The sequence below is a fragment of the Prionailurus viverrinus genome, chromosome D4, assembly GCF_022837055.1.
Source record: "Prionailurus viverrinus isolate Anna chromosome D4, UM_Priviv_1.0, whole genome shotgun sequence".
In the NCBI taxonomy this organism is placed as follows: Eukaryota; Metazoa; Chordata; class Mammalia; order Carnivora; family Felidae; genus Prionailurus; species Prionailurus viverrinus.
The window spans coordinates 3,334,727-3,354,085 of NC_062573.1; the positions used below are offsets into that span (position 1 = coordinate 3,334,727).

Below are 19,359 nucleotides of genomic sequence, written 5' to 3' on the forward strand. Positions count from 1 at the left end.
TTTTCATAACCACCCTATAAGATACTGTTCTAATTGTGGAGAGAAGTTGTGACTTACCCAAAGTTAGCTAGCCAACAAATGTCAGAACCAGAATCCTTGGTCAGCTGTCTGATTCCAAAGCCCACCCTGAGATTGTTGATAAAATAACCTAAATTTTCAATCCGAAGAATTGTGATGACCATTGTCTTACACACTCTGAGAGAGAAGCTTGCTAATGAAGCTAATATGACAAGAGTTTCTGCCTGGGGACTGAGAGCTAACATTTGTGCTTGGATCTTGGCTTAAATAAGAAAATGACAAGCCAAAGTCCTTGAGCTTTCCAGTTTGGATTCTTGTCTGATAATCTACTACATCCTTCAGCCAACTGTCTGCCAGAAGCTGGAATCAGACCAGAAGGAGACATGAGTACATTTTGGAGAGGATGTAACATTAGAAGACTCCCATTCTTGTCCAAGCATCTACATAAATCCCGGCACCAAACTGAGCCTCAATTTCCTTTTGTGCCACATGTTGCCGGTGACCTTTTCACTTACCCACTGATCACACATAGGTAGCTCATCCAGGTCCTTAGAAGAAAGACACAGTGTGAACCAACTTATTCTTTGCACAACTTGTAAGAGAGAAACTTGGGAATTCTCCACCGCCAGAGCTAAAATAGGCTTGAAATTAAACTGGCTTAACAGGGTACCAACAAAACGTCAGACACTGTCTTTACTGTTTGATCACTCAGTAGTCTGTCATTCTAGTAGTTCAGCATAGTGCTTTGAAAGCACTATGCCTCTGCAGCCTCTGACATTAGACAAAGCATGTTCCCTCTCTGAGCCTCAGTTTCCTATATAAATGGAGGTCGTTGAATCTGTTTTATGAGGGTTTTTTGAGGATTAAATGAGATACAAGTGCTGCCATAATAACAGCCTTTTAGGCCACTGTGCTCATCATCCTTAATTTATAGAAGAAACTGAGGCTTTACGGGATGATGTGCTCATGATCACATGAATGATGATGGGGGGTGGGGATGGGAGGCTGGAAAACTGTTTTCTGTCCAGTAAGTCTAGAACAACAGTTGCATCTGATTATTTTATTTCCTAAGTAGAAGTTGCCATCCAGAGGTTTCAGTTGTTCTCTAAATGCCAGCTCATCCTCCTTTGATCTTTAAAGGAGACCTTCTATTATTTCAATACCTTACTGAAATCCTTAATTTCCTTAGGTTAAGGCTATACTGAGGAAGGCCTCAACTCAAGGTGGACAGTCACCTAGATAAGCAGACTGTGGCAGGACAGTGTCTCTGGGTCTTAGTCTGTGGGAAGCCTCTTTCAGCTTTGTTAGTTTGCCCTTGAAGACCGAAAGAGGAGGCAGCTCTGCCTAAAAAGCCTCCCAGACCACTCCCTGGACTCCGGAAGAGTCTCTCCCTCCCCAGTCTAATCACTGATTTCACTGGTTGGATTACACTGGACTGTGACCACCACCACCCCTCGCCCAGGGCAGGGACCATCGGGTGCTGCGGCCAGGTATAGTTTATTCCCCTGGATGGAGTGAGCATCCTGAGTCCCTGGCATCACCGGGCCTCTCAGTAGGGCTCCAGGGGACAAGTACATGATAGCTTTTAAAGACCATTGGGGATTTAGGTAAGTATCTAAGCCTGTGTTTCTTCATGCTGGTACTTGGGCTGCCCCCCGCCCCACTCCCTGCCGCTGCCCAATACTACTAAATAAGAAAGGAAGGCAGGAAGCAGCCATAGGCAGTGAATGTTTGTTAATCATGATGTGTTTCCAGCTCCTCTTCATGGTGCTTATTCATAGTGGGCTGATCCCTCCTCCTGTGTGTGCTCTGTGCCAGCCCTGGAGACTCCCCGGTGGTTCCATTTGGCTTCTGGAGGTTTTGCTTTCTTCAGCTACAAATTACTAATCTCTCCAATTTCTGTCATGTGACTTAAATACCAAGGCTTTAAGCCTCTTTTATTATACCACAACAGCAGTCTTTAAACGCAAAAGGAAATGTGATTGTGCAAATAAACTCTATTTACAAATAGAAATGACCTGTGGTGTTCATGGTACGGATTTTAGGTTCAGTTGCTGCTGAAAGCCAGTTATGTGTCTGGCTTTGGTTGGGGGAAAAGCATTCACCATAAGGAGTTTTTGTACGGGTGAAGGTTTTGCACGTATATATTGGATAATAACTCCCTGCTTGCTGCACGCTAACAGAATTTGAATGAAACAAAAACGTTATCCCCCGTGTAAGAATACCTGTGTGTCTGCACCTCTTGCTTTCTAGTTAATGTGGGCTGGTTGGTAATGTGTTGTAGTGGGAAACGCAAGATGTTTACAGGCACTGTGTGACCTTGGGCAAGTCCTTCTCTGCCAGCTTCATTTTCCCATCTGTAAAATGTGATGGTAATCCCTATCCTTTGGCGATATTGGGAGGATTAAGCGAATTTGTGTGTACTAAAAGCACATAGTGATGTGTAATGCACGGGGCAAGCGTTGACCATTCCAGTGTTTGTCTGCTGTGTGCCTGAGACATAGGGCGAGCACCTGTGCCCAGACACCACAGCTAGTCCGTTGCTTGTGTGTGATGGCCTCTTCCTTCCCTGTTATTCCTGGTTTCCCACTAGCTCTTAGACTTCCCACAGGCCCTTTTGGCAATGGCCAGCACCAAGGGTAGATGGTACCTAGGGCAAAAGACAGTGCTAACCTATACTAGAAGCAGACTTGTGCCCTGTCCACACCTACTTCTTCAGTAATGAATGTCTGAATTGTACTATGTGGGCTGAGAAATTCCACATGAATTGCATTTTTTGCTCTCCCCCTTTCTTGAAAGTTCCCCCCTTTTCATTTTATCATTAGGTAGTAATTAGTATTCAAGGGAAATTGGTCTTAATATATTGAAATTGGTTAAGTGCATTTAGACCTGTACCACAGCCAATGTCTTATTGGAAAATGTAATTGGGGACTCTGTGTATGTAATTAATTGAATTACAATTAAGAACTTTCATTAAGCGATACACTGGTACATTAGAGCAGTAAGGAAACATGTTTGACGAGCCACAAACCCTGTATGGGCTCTAAGTGAGGGCACAGGGATTTGCATCCCTTTGGTAAGCTCCTGGCCCCAGAGACCACCCTGCAGCCCCTGACTAATGGTTTGGTAATGCATCAGGTGACATTTCTGTAGTGATTCCCAGATGGGAGGTGGGGTTCTTCCAGTATGTGTGACCTCAGTTTCTGACTCTGGAGTCAGAGAGAGAGAAATAGAGTGAGAGGGCCTCAGTGTTGATCAGATATTACAGTTGTTAGGTATTTGGTCATGTCAGTTGTCAAAAAATGCCCAGGCTTCTTTTCCTGTGTTTTCAACAGTAACAAAGACACATTGGAGGAAGAGGAAACGATAGGAATTCTGTCATCAACCTAACGTCCAAGCAAACCTGTAATGAACCAACGGTCAGAACACTTGGATAGTCATGCTTTAACCTCTAAAAGGTGGTTAGTTTCATTCTGAGCACACATTCTTTTATTCCTCCCCAGAACGTTGATGGCATCCTCCTCCAGGCCAGGCACTATGCTGAGGCGGTGGAAAGGAGTTGCACATCATGGAGCCCACAGTTGTGATAGGTACGACAAAAAGTATAAAAGAGTAGCTAGCAGGTGACTGGGGCCGTGAGAAAAGGAGAAAGCTTCCCTGTGGAAGAATAAAAGGAGTTAGTGAGTAAGGAATGTTTCAGTGCAAGGGACAGCTCATCTGAAGGCCTTGAGAAGGAGCTTGACCTGTTCGGGAATGAATGAATGGAGGGGGCAGGAAATGAGAAGGGTGAGAGTGCTGGGAGTTAAGACGGAGGGCTGCGCAGGATCTAGAAAGCAGAGCCCAAAGGTCCTACTCTTTTTAGAAGTTCTGCAAACCGGAAACTGTTTCTTTCTGATCACCTCATAAAACAAGATTACCCTGATTTATTTGAAGGTCTGAAATCTCCCTGTGGAAAGGCTCTGACTCCAAGAGTTTAATCAATTAGGCCCTGACAGCAAGGATCCCTACCCTGATTGTTGCATGGAACATTCAGTGAAGGGCATATCCTACTATGTGATCCTGATGGCTTTGGAGAGATTACTACAGAGGGGCATGCCTGCACACATGTGTGTGTTATAGTATATCACCTATTGATTCTTTTTTAGAGACCAGCAAAAATGACTAGTAGCCAAAGGGAAGTGTTTAATAGAAGAGAAGTTTGGGGCTTATGAGGCTTTAGGGACTTAAGAGGCCTTTGGAAAAAAAAAATGTGATGGATGTAGAAAGCAAGGGAGAGTTTTTCTCCTTGACTCACTTATGCAGCCAGCTTGGAGTCTTACAGAAAGAGTGAAGAGAATTAGGTTTTATCCCTGATTCTTTGTTCTGGCAAGGCCAGGCATAACTGTGTTCTCCTTAGATACTGTTATGGCCCAAGGATTTGTACATGCACAGCCCATCTAAGGAACATTTTTACCCAAAGGGTTATGTGGTGGCTAAAGGCACATTTTTAGAACTAGACAGACGTGGGTTCGGTTCCTAGCTCCACCTTATACGAGTTGCATGGCTATACCAGCCGGATGACATTCTAAGCTTCATTTTTCTCACCTGTGAAAAATGGATAATAAACTACAACTTTGGGGAAAATTAAATGAGGGTATTGGGAAAATTAAATGAGATAACGTATTTAAAGTGCTGAACATGTGGGGCACCTGGGTTGGGTGGCTCATTCGGTTAAGCTCCTGACTTTGGCTCAGGTCATGATTTCATGGTACGTGAGTTCAAGCCCCACGTTGGTCTCTGTGCTGACAGTGCAGAGCCTGCTTGGGATCCTCCCCTTCCTCTGCCCCTTCTCCCACATACTCTCTCTCTCATGAAATAAATTTCGCCTTTAAAAAAAATAAATTGCTGAGCATAATGTCTGGCATATAGTAAACACTCAGTAAATGTTAACCTCTGTTGTGGTTGTTGTTGAGGCAGCATCCCAGTTTGGTGGGTTGCCTGAATGGAAGACTAGGAATGGTGCATTAGGTTCTATTAACTGAGATAAATATGGGGGGTGGTATACAAACTCAGGTATACTGTTACGGTTAACCTGTGGTTCAGCAAACTTCACTCATGCCCCCAATGGCACTTATTGAACATCGACTTTGTGCTCTGTAGGATAGAATGTTCCTGCCCCCAAAGGAACTCATTGTGTAGAAGCAGAATACAGATGTTTATCACATAAGAGGTTTACAAGAGCCTTCAGAATGACAGGGTTCCGGGAGAGAGATGAGGAAAGATTCTAGACTAGACCTGGAAGTGTACATATTTTATTTTATTTTTTAGAGAGAGTGTGAGTCGGGGAGAGGGGAAGAGGGAGAGAGAGAGAGAGAGAGAGAGAGAGAGAGAGAGAGTGCGCGAACCCCAAGCAGGCTCCACGCTCAGTACAGGACCGACACAGGACTTGATCCCACAACCCTGGGACTATGACCTGAGCCAAAATCAAGAGTCGAATACTCAACTAAGCCACCCAGGCGCACTGAAGTGTATACATTTTAAAGAGTGGGAAGGACATTCTGCCAAATGGTATAACCTGAGCAAAGTCCATTTTAGCTGAAGTGCAGCGATTGTTCTATGTGGGGAATAGCAATAAGGCATCAAGGTAGAGTAGGGCAGGGGTACCTGGATGGCTCAGTTGGTAAAGCGTGATCTCAGGGTCATGAGTTCAAGCCCTATGTTGGGGGAGGGAGGGAGGAGAGTAGGGCAGAAGATGGTTTATCTCCTCTTGATTTAGTCAGTTATTTGTACAGCAGTATTTTACTGTGTGCCAGGTCCTGCCATGGATACTGTCTCTGCCTTTGAAGAACTTCTCCCCCTCCAACCCTGACTGTTTTATTTTCCACCACTCCCCTTCATACACTCTTTGCTCCAGCCAAATGCAAACATTTGCTGATCCCTATATAAGCGCTCACACTTGGTGGACTTCATGTTTTCCCCATACTATTCCCTCTGTGGACTGCCTGTCCCCTCCCATCGTCTGGGTCTCCTGCCATCCTCCTGTGTTCCTGAAGCACTAGCATAGTCCCACAGCTGTGGTTGGTGCTGGCCTATTTGTGAACTTGATACGATCAGTCAACAGCATCAACTTGCTACAGAGAGTTTAAAGGAGAGGATGTAACAAAGGCCATCATCGTCTTCTGGTTGAGTTCTAGAGTTCGCATTGATCTTTTTGGAGAAGAAAGATTGAAGTTGTTTTAACTCATAAACTGGATTCAAGCTTTTTGACTTGGCCTAAGACTCGTTGAACCATAAAATGAAGTGTAAACTCCTGTGTAGTTTGTATCTATAAACATAAGACATCTGCCAGTAGCATACAGTGAGTTCATCTGAGCTTTGATTTGTTGATTAGTGTCCATTTGTCAGAAAGGAAGTCCCGTATGTACCTCTAAGTTTCAGTGAAATCATGTGTATGAAAACATATTTTAAATGTAAAACAGCATTAGTTATAATTCACCTTGATCTGATCACCTGACAACAAGCCTGTTACTCTTGTAATGTGTGTCCACGCTTTCTATTTGTGTTTGTTGTCAGATATGTAACACATACACAGCTGTAATTGCACTTTCATGTCTCATCATGATTGTCCAGAGGATATCCAGAGACACTGAAAACATGGCATAAGAACCAATAAAGGCAGTGGCATGGCTCTCAAGCTTCTTGGTCTTAGACCCCTTTACACTCTTAAAAATTATTGAGGAGGTTGGCTTGGTGGCTCAGTTGGTTAAGCGTCCTACTTTGGCTCAGGTCACGATCTCGCAGTCCGTGAGTTCAAGCCCATGTTGGGCTCTGTGCTGACAGTTCAGAGCCTGGAGCCTGCTTGGGGTTCTATGTTTCCTGTCTCTCTCTGCCCCTCCCCACTCACATTGTGTCTCTCTCTCAAAAATAAACATTAAAAAAAAAATTTAAAAAAATTATTGAGAACCCCCAAAGAGCTTTTATTTATTGAGCTGTATCTATTTATTAGGAATCAAAACTGAGAAATTTTTAAATATTTACGAATTTATTAAAAAGTAATAATAAATCCATTACATGTTAAGTTTTTATGAAAATAGCTATATTTTCTTTTGTTCTTTTTTATTTGTTTTGTTTTCCATTTTCTTTCTCTGAAGAGCATTTATTTTTGTTCCATCAGGAAGATAAATTGTTGGCTAATCACCTGAATACTATAGTGGGCACCGTTTTATATTTTTGCAAATTTCTATAATGTCTGGCTTTAGAGAAAACATCTTGATCTCCATATCTGTTGCATTCAGTCTGCTATAATATATTGTTCCAGTTGTAGTAGGTGAAGAAAATTTGGCCTAACATAGATATGTGGTTGGAAAAGGGAGGAGTATTTCAGTAGCCTTTTCAGACAATAGTGGATATTAATTTTCATTAATATGCCACAACTCAAGTGATTGATTCTTAAAGGGTAGTCGCAATGTGGAATCAGAACCATATCTATAAACTTGTGTACTTATTATTATTACTTTGTGCTCTTATAAGATAACAGGCATGAAAGGGGCAAATAATATCTTACTATTAATATTATGAAAATAGTATTGCGATTATGGCCGCCCGGACTGGTTCTTGGGGGTTACTCCCTCCAGTGGGTCCTGGACTCCTCTCCGAGAACCACTGGTTTGGAGTTTGCAGCTACCACCTACCCAGCGTCTCTGCTTGTTGCTGCTTGTAGGAATGCGGTGAGGTGGGAGGAGAAGGAGAAGCACAGCAGGAAGAACATGGACTCGGGTTTAACAGAGCCGTCCCAGCTCTGCCTCTTCCCAAAAATGGTGTCTCGGGCAAGGTTTTGACCCACTCTTGACCTTGGATGTCAGAGTTAGGATTTGAACCTACGTCTCTGAACTCTACGTTCTGGGTTCTTTCCAGTGTTTTTAAGCCTCAAGGCCACTTCCCAGCACTTGACTCTCTCAGCACCTTCTCTTTCTTTGCTGCAGGCCCTAGACTTTGCCTGCCTCCACCTTCCTCTCTTCTCTGCTTCCCTCTGACCCCTCTTGCCCTGGCCTTGGTTTTGCCAGTAAGAGAGATACCCATTCCTGTTTCCTCCTTCCTGATTCCTTCCCCCAGATAGCTAGGCTCCTTCCCCTTGTAGATTTTGCCCCTCAAACCTTTACCAATTGCAAATGGGCTCTCTGCCATTCTTCCAGACCCTGGTGTCAGTCCATCTGAGCTCCGGTGCTCAAGTCACTTTTAGGTCCCACCCCAAAATTTGATCTATCACAATACATCTTTGAGTTATTGCAGCTCGGGCATTTTGACACGATACATTATGGTAATCCATAGCACATAGAGACATTAACACTCCCGACTTTGACAAAATACATTGTGAAGTCTTTGAAGGCACCATTACAATTTATCTTGTCATTCAGGAGGAGACCCAGTTCAGCATTAATGTAGATGAACACAGTGTGGCTTTTGTTTCATTTAATTGCTTGTGACCTTTTTAATTGCTAATTTAACAAAATACCAAAGGGTTATGTTTCAATTAAATTAACAGTTTGGGAGTGGTTTTTTTTTTAATATATGTTTATTTTTAAGACATTCTGGCTCTCTCTGCTTTTTACTTGGAGTAGATAAAAATGTCTTCTCTTGAACAGAAGTGGGTTTTTAAATGTGAAGTTGATATATAGTAATAATTCTAATATGCAAATGATACAGTGCCGGTGTATGGTTGGATTCACTCCTTTCTAGAAGGATACAAACAGTAAAGGTATACATACAAAGTCTTTGAACTTTTCTGGTCCCAAAACATGCTTTTGGTATAATGCTCTGCTTTGGATGTTTGTCTTTAGATGTAAAATGTCTCTCGTACGCACCATTTATTGGGTGCTTCTCTCTGCCTTGTAATACTTTCTTTGTGTTCTGTAGCAAGTTTGTAAGCTCCTGAAGATCAGGAACCCTGCCTTATCCTCACCAGTGTGCCTCCATAGGCGAGCATACTGCTGGCATGGGGACAGTAGTTGCAGGTTATATGGCTGACTGATCCGTACACACAGACGTGCCCCCTCCGAGCAGCGACACTCCTGAGCCTCTGTCAAAAAATGGCTCTGTAACTCCGAAGACCGGAAGTTGTTCATGTTCGGCAGATGACCTGCTTGGGGGTGAGCAGCGTGTACTGGAGGCGAGTGCAGGGCTGTTGTCCTTTCCTACTCCCCCAGGTGCTGTTGCCCTTCTAATCATAAAAGCAAACACACCCCTTATCATCTGGGGCAAGGCTCAGAACTTACCCAAGTAACAGGGGGGCCTAAATCCTCAAATGGGATATGAATTTACACTGTTAGAGAGTAGAAGGTCAATGCAAGAAGCATTAGTGTGTTGAGCCAGCTCCAGCTATATAAGTCTTGAACAAAATTAATATAAGGAAATTGACAAGCCTTGCTGGTTATTCCATAGCTTTAAGACCTCTACTAAAATCCTATCATCTCATCTGCCCATTATTAACATTTCAGCAAAATATAAAGTTTTCATTAATCTCCCCCAGCAAATTTAGGAGTGAAAACTGGCACTTGTTTGAGCTTTTAGGACTACATTAGCTGGTGTATTAAACAAAATATGTCATTCTTCAGTAGCTTCTGTAAGAAGCTAAATCAATTTCCAGCCATATTTATGCACCACTTTATCTAAAAGCATCTGAATTATCATTTACAGCTAAGATGCTTTATTAGCAGCTGGCATTGAAATTGCTCAGTAAAAAATTATATGTCACGTTATAGTAATTTTTAAATTGGTTTTAATCCAACATCATAAAATGTAAAACTCTTAAGTGTGGTGTTTTTTTTTTTTTTTTTAGTAATTGGCATTTTAGCATAATGAGCTGTTACCTCTTTCCAAATCAAATACCTGCAATATTTAGAAAATACTAATTAGTAAAGAAAGCAGAAGTTCTTGAGCTAAGCTCTATCTAATAATGGCATTTTCTCAGATAAGATGACTTTAACTGGTTTTTAAAACATGAAAGGATTTTAACATTTCACCAAAAATTCTCCACAGCTCTCATATATAAAAGGTTCTAAAAATAGAAATAAACACATCTTCTCGGTTCTGTTTCAGGAAAGTGTATATTGGGGAAAGTGATTATTTGAAACTCTATAAATTCTAGCCACTCTCTTGGTTTAAAATATGGACATTACCCAGAAGACAGTCATGCTCACAATGATGCCATTTCTGTCCAAAATTACACATGTCCTAAAGAAAGGTAGTGAACTTACCTAATGATCCTCATAGATGTTGAGTGCCACTCTTCTGGTCCTCGTGATGTGATGTTGGCTAAGTCGCTCAGCCCCTCTGATTCTCCTGTGGCCACGGCAGCTGGCATTTATCAGTACATTTTTATTGAGCACTTGCTTTATCCTGGGCATGGTAGCACTAGCGGGGTCTAGGCTATAATGGTGAGTAAAGCAGTCAGTCTGCCTGCTCTATTAGGGTTTGCAGTCCAGTGGCAGAGACAGACAATGACTAGCTGTGACAGCATTCTGCAGAAAAATGCTGGGTGCAGTGGCAAAGGGAGCTGAGCTACACTTGGGGGCCGGGGGTCAGGGAAGTTTCCCTGGAATGTCACTTGAGCTAGGCTCTTCAGGAAAAATAGGTAGGACACCTGGAGGAATAGGTCAGGAGAGAATGAAGTGGGGAGAAGGGGACCTGGGCAGAGAGGACAGTATAATATATGCAGATGCTCAAAGATGGGACTGTATCACAGGCATGAGTGAATGGTCCATTAAGGGAGAGGCTGCATCCTCCCTGAGCAGGGAGCATTATTGTGGGTGCTAGAGCGGTCCAAACTGGGAAAGTGTTTGGAAATCAAATGCACCGTTCCTAATAAAGGAGTTCAATGTGAAGGCATCAGAAACCAACTTTGACTTAAAAGCTTACCCTGTAGGCAATAACTGTGGGAAGGAAAAGCACGTTAATTGTCAGGCTGCCAGTTATGTAACAGAATTTTCCCATTTGATACCCAAATCTAGAGTTTTCCATTCCTCCAACTCTGTCCCAAGGAGTTCTCTTTGGGTTTCCCTGTGAAGCCATCTCTGAGTATTCAACACAAGGCTTAGGGCACCCTGTTCTGGTTGGCCTCTGCTGTACAGTTGCTTCCCTCCCACTGGTGAATGGTACCAGTAGCTGCACCTGCAGAAGACCACATTTTAAGCTGGGGAACGGGAAATAATTTAGCTTTGCTTAGTGTGGACTCAGGCACATGACTTTACCTCTCAAAGCCTCAGATTCCTCATCTGTATAATAGAGAAAGTGAGTGCCCACCAGGTTGTCATGAGGCTTAAGTGCATGTGTAAAGAGCTTAGCGCCATGCCTGATGTCTAGTGAGCACTCAAACACACTGGTTCTTTATGTATTTTTTATTTATTTACTTAGCACAATTTAGTGAGGGCATACCAGTTGCCTGCACTGCTTGTAAATGATACAGAGATGAATGAGAAGCTTTACCGACCATCAAAAAGCTTCCAAATTAGGCCAGAGTGACCAGTCAACAATTCTAATGCAAGATTGAATATGGTCCTCTCTGACGGTAGAATAAAAACAATCATGACTGCTGTTTACTAAGTGTATTATGGTTAGATTCTTTAAATACATTTTGACATTCTGTGCATGGTAAAAACGGGCTCAGAGAGTTTAAAGTCACTTGACCTTAGATCATATAGCAAGTTAGAGGCATAGGAATTAAGCCCAGGGCTGTCTGGCCCCAGAGTCCAGTATAACCAAGATTCACAAATTCCAACTGCTGTGGAATTCAAGAGGAGATAGACTTTGAGCCGCCTTGAGTGGAGTTTTGACAAGTCCAGGGTAAGCTTGGAAGGCTACCACATGAACAAAGGGCCAGCAGTAGAAAAATCTAGACTTGTGTGCAGTCTGAGGAGTTTGGGAAGAGCTGAGAGAAGGTATGGCTGAGAAATAACAAGTAAAATTGAAAAATTACATTTTAGGGAGATTATGGACAGCCTTGATTGCTTGGCTGAAAACAGTGCCTCGTTCAGAAGGCCATGGGAAGCCAGGCAAGATTTTTGAGCACTGGCCTTCTTACTTGTCCCCAGTACACCTCTCAGGGTACTGGGCATGCACGAAGCTCTCACTAAACATTTGACGAGTGAATAAATGATCTAGGCTTTAGAAAGCTTTATGAATCAGACAGTCCTATGGTGGCTGGATTGCAGGGAGAGCTCGGTGGCTGGAAGGCCCATGAGGACACTGTTACACCCATCTGAGAGCGAGCAGGCTCGTGCCCACACCAGTGGAAACTGGGATGCAAGACGGGAAACTGATGAACACACAGTTTGAGAATCTTGGAAAGCACAAGATTTCTCCAAGAGCACGGATTACTTTTATGATCGGAAAAATTATTCAGAAAAGAAGCAAGAAGGATGACCACCCATGCTTTTGTGGTTGTAACTTAACTCTCGTGGAGATGGAGAGCTTCTGGCGAGCAGCAGTTTTTCTATCCTTGTGACTCCCTGCTGCCCAGCCAAGGGCCTGCCATAGAATAGGCAGTGTTTGTGGTATTAATTGTGGAATGATGAATATGTTACCATTCTCTGTTTACTGGAATGGTATTATTGAGTCATCGCTCAGCCTTTTCTTCTCTAAATTAAATAGCCCATATTATTTTAATTTATCCCAGAGCATTTTAAGCAGACACCATTTTCCAAGCCTCATGTATCTTTATGTGTTAAACTGCTTTTTCTTCCCCAGGTTCAAGGGCAGACGGGGTTTTTGAGGAGGATTCACAAATTGACATAGCTACAGTACAGGATATGCTGAGCAGTCACCATTACAAGTCATTCAAAGTCAGCATGATCCACAGACTGCGATTCACAACCGATGTCCAGTTAGGTAAGTAAGTACATGAACCGATGATGGACTGAACCCTTCGTATCAGTGGTCAGTGTAGAAACAGGGAGAGAAACAACATCTGACTTTTATGTGACCTGAATGACTGACGGTAATTTGTTTTCAGAGAAAATGTTTAAACAGTGAAATATAAAGTACCTCCTTTTTCCCACCTGAGTGCTCTGTCTTGTCTTCTTTTTTTATGAAGCAGAAGATTAGAAATAGAACTAACCTGAGACTCTTTTCAAACTGATTGACTTCTGTGAAGTTCCATAAATCTTTTCATTCTGTAATTTTCTACATGCTATCCTTAGAACCGCTTTGTAGCATTGCCACTTGCCTTTTTTAACTCAGGTGAATTCGTTGCTTATTCATTCATGACTTTATTCAGGAAGCTTTTTAATGATCTCAGAAGTTATATTTGGATCCTCACCGAATAATCCAGAACTTTCAATTAATATTTGGGATTAATCTGTGCTCGCTTCGGCAGCACATATACTCAAATATTTGGGATTAATCTGTTCCAATTAAGGCTACATTTCTGTTTTGACTTACATGTAACAAGAGTAGAAGTCTCGTAGTAGTCAACATAATATCATCATCATCATCACGGCTGTCATTTATAGGTGTCTGCTGTGTGTTAAACGCCGTGCTAAGTGCTTTACATACTCTGCAAAACTACCTAGACGGTGGGTATTTGTATCTTCCCCGTCTAACAAAGAAGGTAAATGAGGTGCAGAGAGGTGACGTCTGTGCCCAAGCTCACACAGCAGGTAGGTGGTAGTGTGAGGAGCAGAACCCTGGTTTGGCCAACTGAAGTGCACCTGCTCCCTCCGAAAGGACACTGGGGGGAGCAGGGAGCAGGTGTGGGTGCCAGGCTTAGTCAGGGAGCGGACCTGGCTCTGCCACCTGCCTCTGCCACGCCACCCCTTCCCGGACCTCGTTTGCTTGTGTGTGAAGGGGAGGAGGTTTGCGCTCCAACGTCGAGGCCCACCGATTCTGGGTTTCTCACAAATGCTCCGTATGTGTCTCATAGTAAAGTCTTTTGTAATGCTGGTGTTAGTCTGGCTAATTTGTAATAAGCCTCAAAAATCTCTTCAAATACTCCTTCCCAGCCTCACTGACTGGAGCTTGAAACACGCTGACAGCACAGCTTAGTAGGTAAGAGGGGACCCTCGGATGTACAAAGCTCTGAATCGTGGCTCTGTCGGTAACCAGCTGTGTCAGGCAAGTGCCTTCATCTTTCAGAGCCTCAATTCCATTCTAACTGGGAATATCAGTAACACCAACTTCTTAGGATTGCCTTGGGGAGCAAGTTAGGCCATGTGAAGCACTTAGCACAGGGCCCGACGGGTGGTGGACCCCCTGTAAAGGAGAGCTCGTGATGGAGAGGCAGGGCTTCGGACAGACTGTGGAGCTAGAGGCCTGGGTTCAAACCCTGGCTCGTTCGTCCGCTGTATCACCACAGGCAAATGACTCAGAGCCTCTGTTTCCTCATTTGTAAAGTGAGGATAATAATCCCTGTCTCACAGATGTCCTTACAGGGATGAAATGACACCACACATGCACACTACTCAGAAAGGCACCTGGCACATAGCAAGTCCTCAGTAAACACCAGCTGCTAAGATGATGAGGATTCGAACAGACTAACTAGATGGATTGGCACCCAGTAACTTTGAACCAAAACACAGAACCCATCTTTTTTTCCTCTTTCTGGACCTGTTTCTGCCTCCTTAAAAAAGAAGGAAGGAAGCAAGGAAGGAAGGGAGGGAGGGAGGAAGGAAGGAAGGAAGGAAGGAAGGAAGGAAGAAGGAGGGAGGAAGCTAAATATCTAAATTGTAAAAAAAAAAAAGTTGCTTATTTAATGTCAATTCTTAAACATAAAATTCTTTGGTGTTTTTCTTCCTGGAGCTGCTTTTCCTGGTACTTATAGAAATAAAAATAATGAGGCTACTCAAAAAGAAGCCAGATTCAAGAAAGGTGGGGGGGGGGGGGGAGTAGAAGTACGTACTATATTATTCCACTACGTACCATTCAAAAATAGCGTTGGTGCTATAGTGGTGAACGTAGCTGCCTTCCAAAAATACAGTCATCTGCTGTGCAGGAGTAATAAAGGTGGTCATCCCGCTGGGAGAGGAAGCTGTAGTGACTGCAGGGGAGACTCGGGATGCTGGTAAGGTTCTGCTTCTTGATCTGGGTACCGATTACATGGGTATGTAGACTTTGTGAAAAAAATCCAGTTACACGGGGCTCCTGGGTGGCTCAGTCAGTTGAGCTTCCAACTTTGGCTCAGGTCATGATCTCGTGGTTCATGAGTTCGAGCCCCACTGCAGCTCGGAGCCTGGAGCCTGCTTTGGATTCTGTGTCTCCCTTTCTCTCTGCCCCTCCCTAGCTCGGCTCACTCTTCTCGCTTGCTCTCTCTCTCTCTCTCTCTCTCTCTCAAAAATAAATAAAAACATCAAAAAAATTTTTTTAAAGAAAAAAATCAAGTTATAGATACTCTTACAACTCATGCATTTTCTGTTGATATATTTTCAATTAAAAGTTTACTAAAATAAGAATGCTACTCAGACATCTAGTTTGGGTTTGCCTACGGTACCTTCCCAGTAACAAAGGAGTGGGTCTGGTTTTAAGGAGCCCAGTAAGTAGCCGGATTGCAGCCAAGACAGAGGTCCAGGCTACAAGGCAGGGATTTTCCCAGGGAGCACAATCAGTAAATCCACCCATTCCCAAGGTAAAAAAGCAGTGCTTTGGAAAGATTACCAAGATCGTGAGCTTCTTTCCCTGTTTTTTTTTTTCCAAAGGCAAAAAAGCCAAACTTTAATTCATTAGATTCTGACATGTATATTCATTTAAAGGAAGAAGTCCACAAAAGGATCTGTGGGAAGAGCCCAACTCTGTAGTCAGGATTGGGTTTAAATCCCAGCATTACCGGGGCGCCTGGGTGGCTCAGTTGGTTAAGCGACCAACTTTGGCTTGGGTTATGATCTCGAGGTCCGTGAGTTCGAGCCCCGCGTCGGGCTCTGTGCTGACAGCTCAGAGCCTGGAGCCTGTTTCCGATTCTGTCTCCCTCTCTCTGACCCTCCCCGTTCATGCTCTGTCTCTCTCTGTCTCAAAAATAAATAAACGTTAAAAAAAAAATTTAAGGGGCGCCTGGGTGGCTCAGTCGGTTGGGCGGCCGACTTCGGCTCAGGTCATGATCTCACGGTCCGTGAGTTCGAGCCCCGCGTCGGGCTCTGTGCTGACAGCTCAGAGCCTGGAGCCTGTTTCAGATTCTGTGTCTCCCTCTCTCTGACCCTCCCCCGTTCATGTTCTGTCTCTGTCTCAAAAATAAATAAATGTTAAAAAAAAAATTTTTTTTTTAATTTTTTTTAATAAAAAATAAAAAAATAAATCCCAGCATTACCACTTACCCCCAGTGTCTCCTTGGACAAGTCCCTTTTCAGGCTTAGTTTTTGTCATCTGTAAAATGGGAATTCTAATATTTACCTTTCAGGGTAGAATAAAATAAAGTGTTTGGCCCAGAGAAGCTGTATTCTGAAAGGAGGCTCATCTTAGTTGTTGTTACTATTGTCACTGTTACTTATTTTGCCCATTGCTTTCTGTCCAAGTCTACCATCTTGAAATTAGCCAGATCACTTAGATTAGGTAGTGGCTCTGTTGGCAGAGTTTCACTTGTAGCCACAGTGGAGGACACTTGTCAGATAGAAGTGGATGATGACAGTGGTGAGGATATCTCTCCCTGGAGCAGTGGTTCTCAGAAGTGTGACTAGAGGCCAGGTCCCAGTCACCTCTGGAAGTTTCCAGTGGTACACATGGCACCCTCTGGTGGTGAGTCATGGCTCCAAGGAGCTTCTGAACAGTCAACTGTCAGAATATCTGTTTCAGTTATGAATCTACACTCAGTCTTACAAACAGAGCATTATGAACAGAAACTTCATATATTAGTCCTAAGGAATTTTGTGACAATTACATAAACTCTACCTGTGAGTACTATACCATGTGATTAATAAATAAGCTCATTTCCTATTGCCATGTAGATGAGTTCTATAACTTCAGATCCCCTTTCCCTCGCGAAGCAGGTGACACCCTTTCATTTTAACAGTGACGACAACAAAAACCGGCAGAGTAATCCAGGAATTCCTTCTTTCCAAAACTGACTCTACTGTAAAGGACAGGGCAGCAAACAACGCACTTTTATGAGCATTTGAGTGAGCAGCTGGATTCTGAGATCAGTAAATAATTTATTTTATTTCAACTGACTAGCCAGGTGCTTCAGATCTTTCCTGACACTGATGGATGGTCTCCTCTGCTCATCCATCCTGTGTCAGTCAGAGCAGAGATTTCACTTGCCCCCTGTGGCAAGTTCTTCTAAGTGGTAAGTGTCTGTGTGCGGCATTTCCCCAGTAGCCCTGCTGATTCCACAGAAAACTCCCCGTCCACTCTGAGTCAGTGGTACGCAGGAGCACGCAGCAGCGATCAGAATTCCCCAGCTCCGCGGCACCATCACAGCTGCTTGTCTCCCGATCGGGTCGTCGTGGCCCGTGCTCCCGTTTTCACCATCTGCCATCTGCTTCTGAGAAAGGCGAGGAGGGACGCAAATTTGGACCTGCAAGACCCTAACTTAAACTGATTTTCCACCAGACTTTTCTGTGATTGAAAAACTTTATTGGAGTCCCGTAGTGAAACCTGCGGCAAAGACCTGATCTTTGTAAATAATATTAAGAAGAATTACGATTTTCTTCAGTTTATTTATTTCTTTTGAGAAAAAAAGCACAAGTGGGGGAAGGGCAGAGAGAGAGAGAGAGAGAGAGAGAGAGAGAGAGAGAGAGAGAGAGGAGAAAGAATCCCAAGCAGGCTGTGCACTGTCAGCCCAGAGCCTGATGCGGGGCTCGAACCCACAAACCGTAAGATCGTGACCTGAGCTGGAGTCAGATGCTTAACGATTGAGCCACCCAGGTGCCCCAGAATTACAATTTTTAAAGGCAGTTATTTATCAAGTGCTTGCTATGTGCCAGGCACTTCGCTGATCACTCTTATATTCATTGTCTCCTATAATTATATCACTATTACTGGATAGTACTGATATTATCTCCATTTTTTATATCAGGAAACTAGGGTATAGGGAACAATTACTCATCAAGTAATGAAGCTGAGATCAGAATCCAGATTGTCTAAAGCTTCGTCCTGCACCTAACTACTATATTATGCCTTGAATGCAAATTGTCATCACGCTAATACTCTTTAGCTCTAGGACAATTTTCAGTGTACTGTGAACTTTCCCCCCATCACCTTATTTAATCCACACAGAACAGTGATGATGTTATTCCCATTTCATAACAAAAAACCAAGGCTTGGAGGAGTAAGTGAAGTAGTGTGATGCATATAGAGAATTTAGTGTTTACTGGCACATAGCTATTACTTAATAAGCACTAACTTTCCTTCCCTCCACCCCCCCGCCCCCCAGCCATCAGGATAGACAGTGGGATATCCAGTCCCAGTAACAGAACTGGGACTGAAGCCCAGTCCCATACAACGAACCCAATCCATCAAGCCATGGATGTCTCAAATAATCTCTCTGAAAGGTTTCATGGTTTCCTTCACGAAGGAAGTGATTACTTCTAGTTGGCCAGTTCCAGAGATTCTGCACATCCTCACTCTTCCCCCTGCCCTAGCATCTGTGGGTCAGGGTCAGCATAGCATGCACACCGCTGTTCCATCCTCTGTTCACATTGTCAGTCAGTCACTGCCCTTCTTCCCTCTGGGCCCCGATCTGACCTCAGAATCGTTTCTAACACAACCCTATAAGCGAGCCCTCGCAGTCAGTTCAATTTCGTTCTTTTTTTGGTTTTTTTTAATGTTTATTTATTTATTTTGAGAGAGAAGGCAGGAGGGGGAGAGGGAGAGAATCCCAAGTAGGCTCTGCACTGTCAGTACAGAACCCGACAGGGGCTCAGGCCCACAAACCATGAGATCATGACCTGAGCTGAAACCAAGAGTCGGACGCTTGACTGACCAAGCCACCCAGGCGCCCCTGAAGTTGGTTCTTAAGTTGAAATCTATTCACCATCCCTGCTGTGCCAGCCTGGAAGGTTTACCACACAAAACCGTCATGCCTAACCATTCGTGTATTCCTTGAAAACGTCCTTGGAATATTTCATTTTGTCTGCTTCCTCTCTGTGTTAGGCCTAAAAGTACAGATGCCCTTAAGTGTAGCCCTTGCTTGAGCTTATACCACGTTGAGGTCATTTCCATTAATGTGATCTACCCATATGTCTGATGCTGGGTGCCTGACCATAGGATCAGGCACTAGGACGTGTGCGGCCAAAAATGCCAAGGCTGAGAGCTTGAAATGGGTTTGGAGAAAATCAAACTCAAAGGATCAAGTATGGATGCCAACCAGGATCTAGGACACCCATAGCGTTCTGTCAGTAAGTATTTGTTGGCTGCCTGGTAGAAGCCGGATTGTGATGCACTAGCCAA

The 19,359-nt window shown here is 43.6% G+C and overlaps 1 protein-coding gene across 6 annotated transcripts in view; it reads left to right on the forward strand.

Moving 5' to 3' along the window:
• Positions 1–19,359, forward strand: part of MAPKAP1 (MAPK associated protein 1) — a 246,146-nt gene that overhangs the window by 189,675 nt on the left and 37,112 nt on the right. For all 6 annotated transcript variants that reach the window (XM_047829290.1, XM_047829295.1, XM_047829289.1 and 3 more), the window contains one exon: positions 12,739–12,879. In XM_047829290.1, the coding sequence (XP_047685246.1) occupies positions 12,739–12,879 (141 nt within the window). The remainder of the gene's footprint in view (positions 1–12,738; positions 12,880–19,359) is intronic.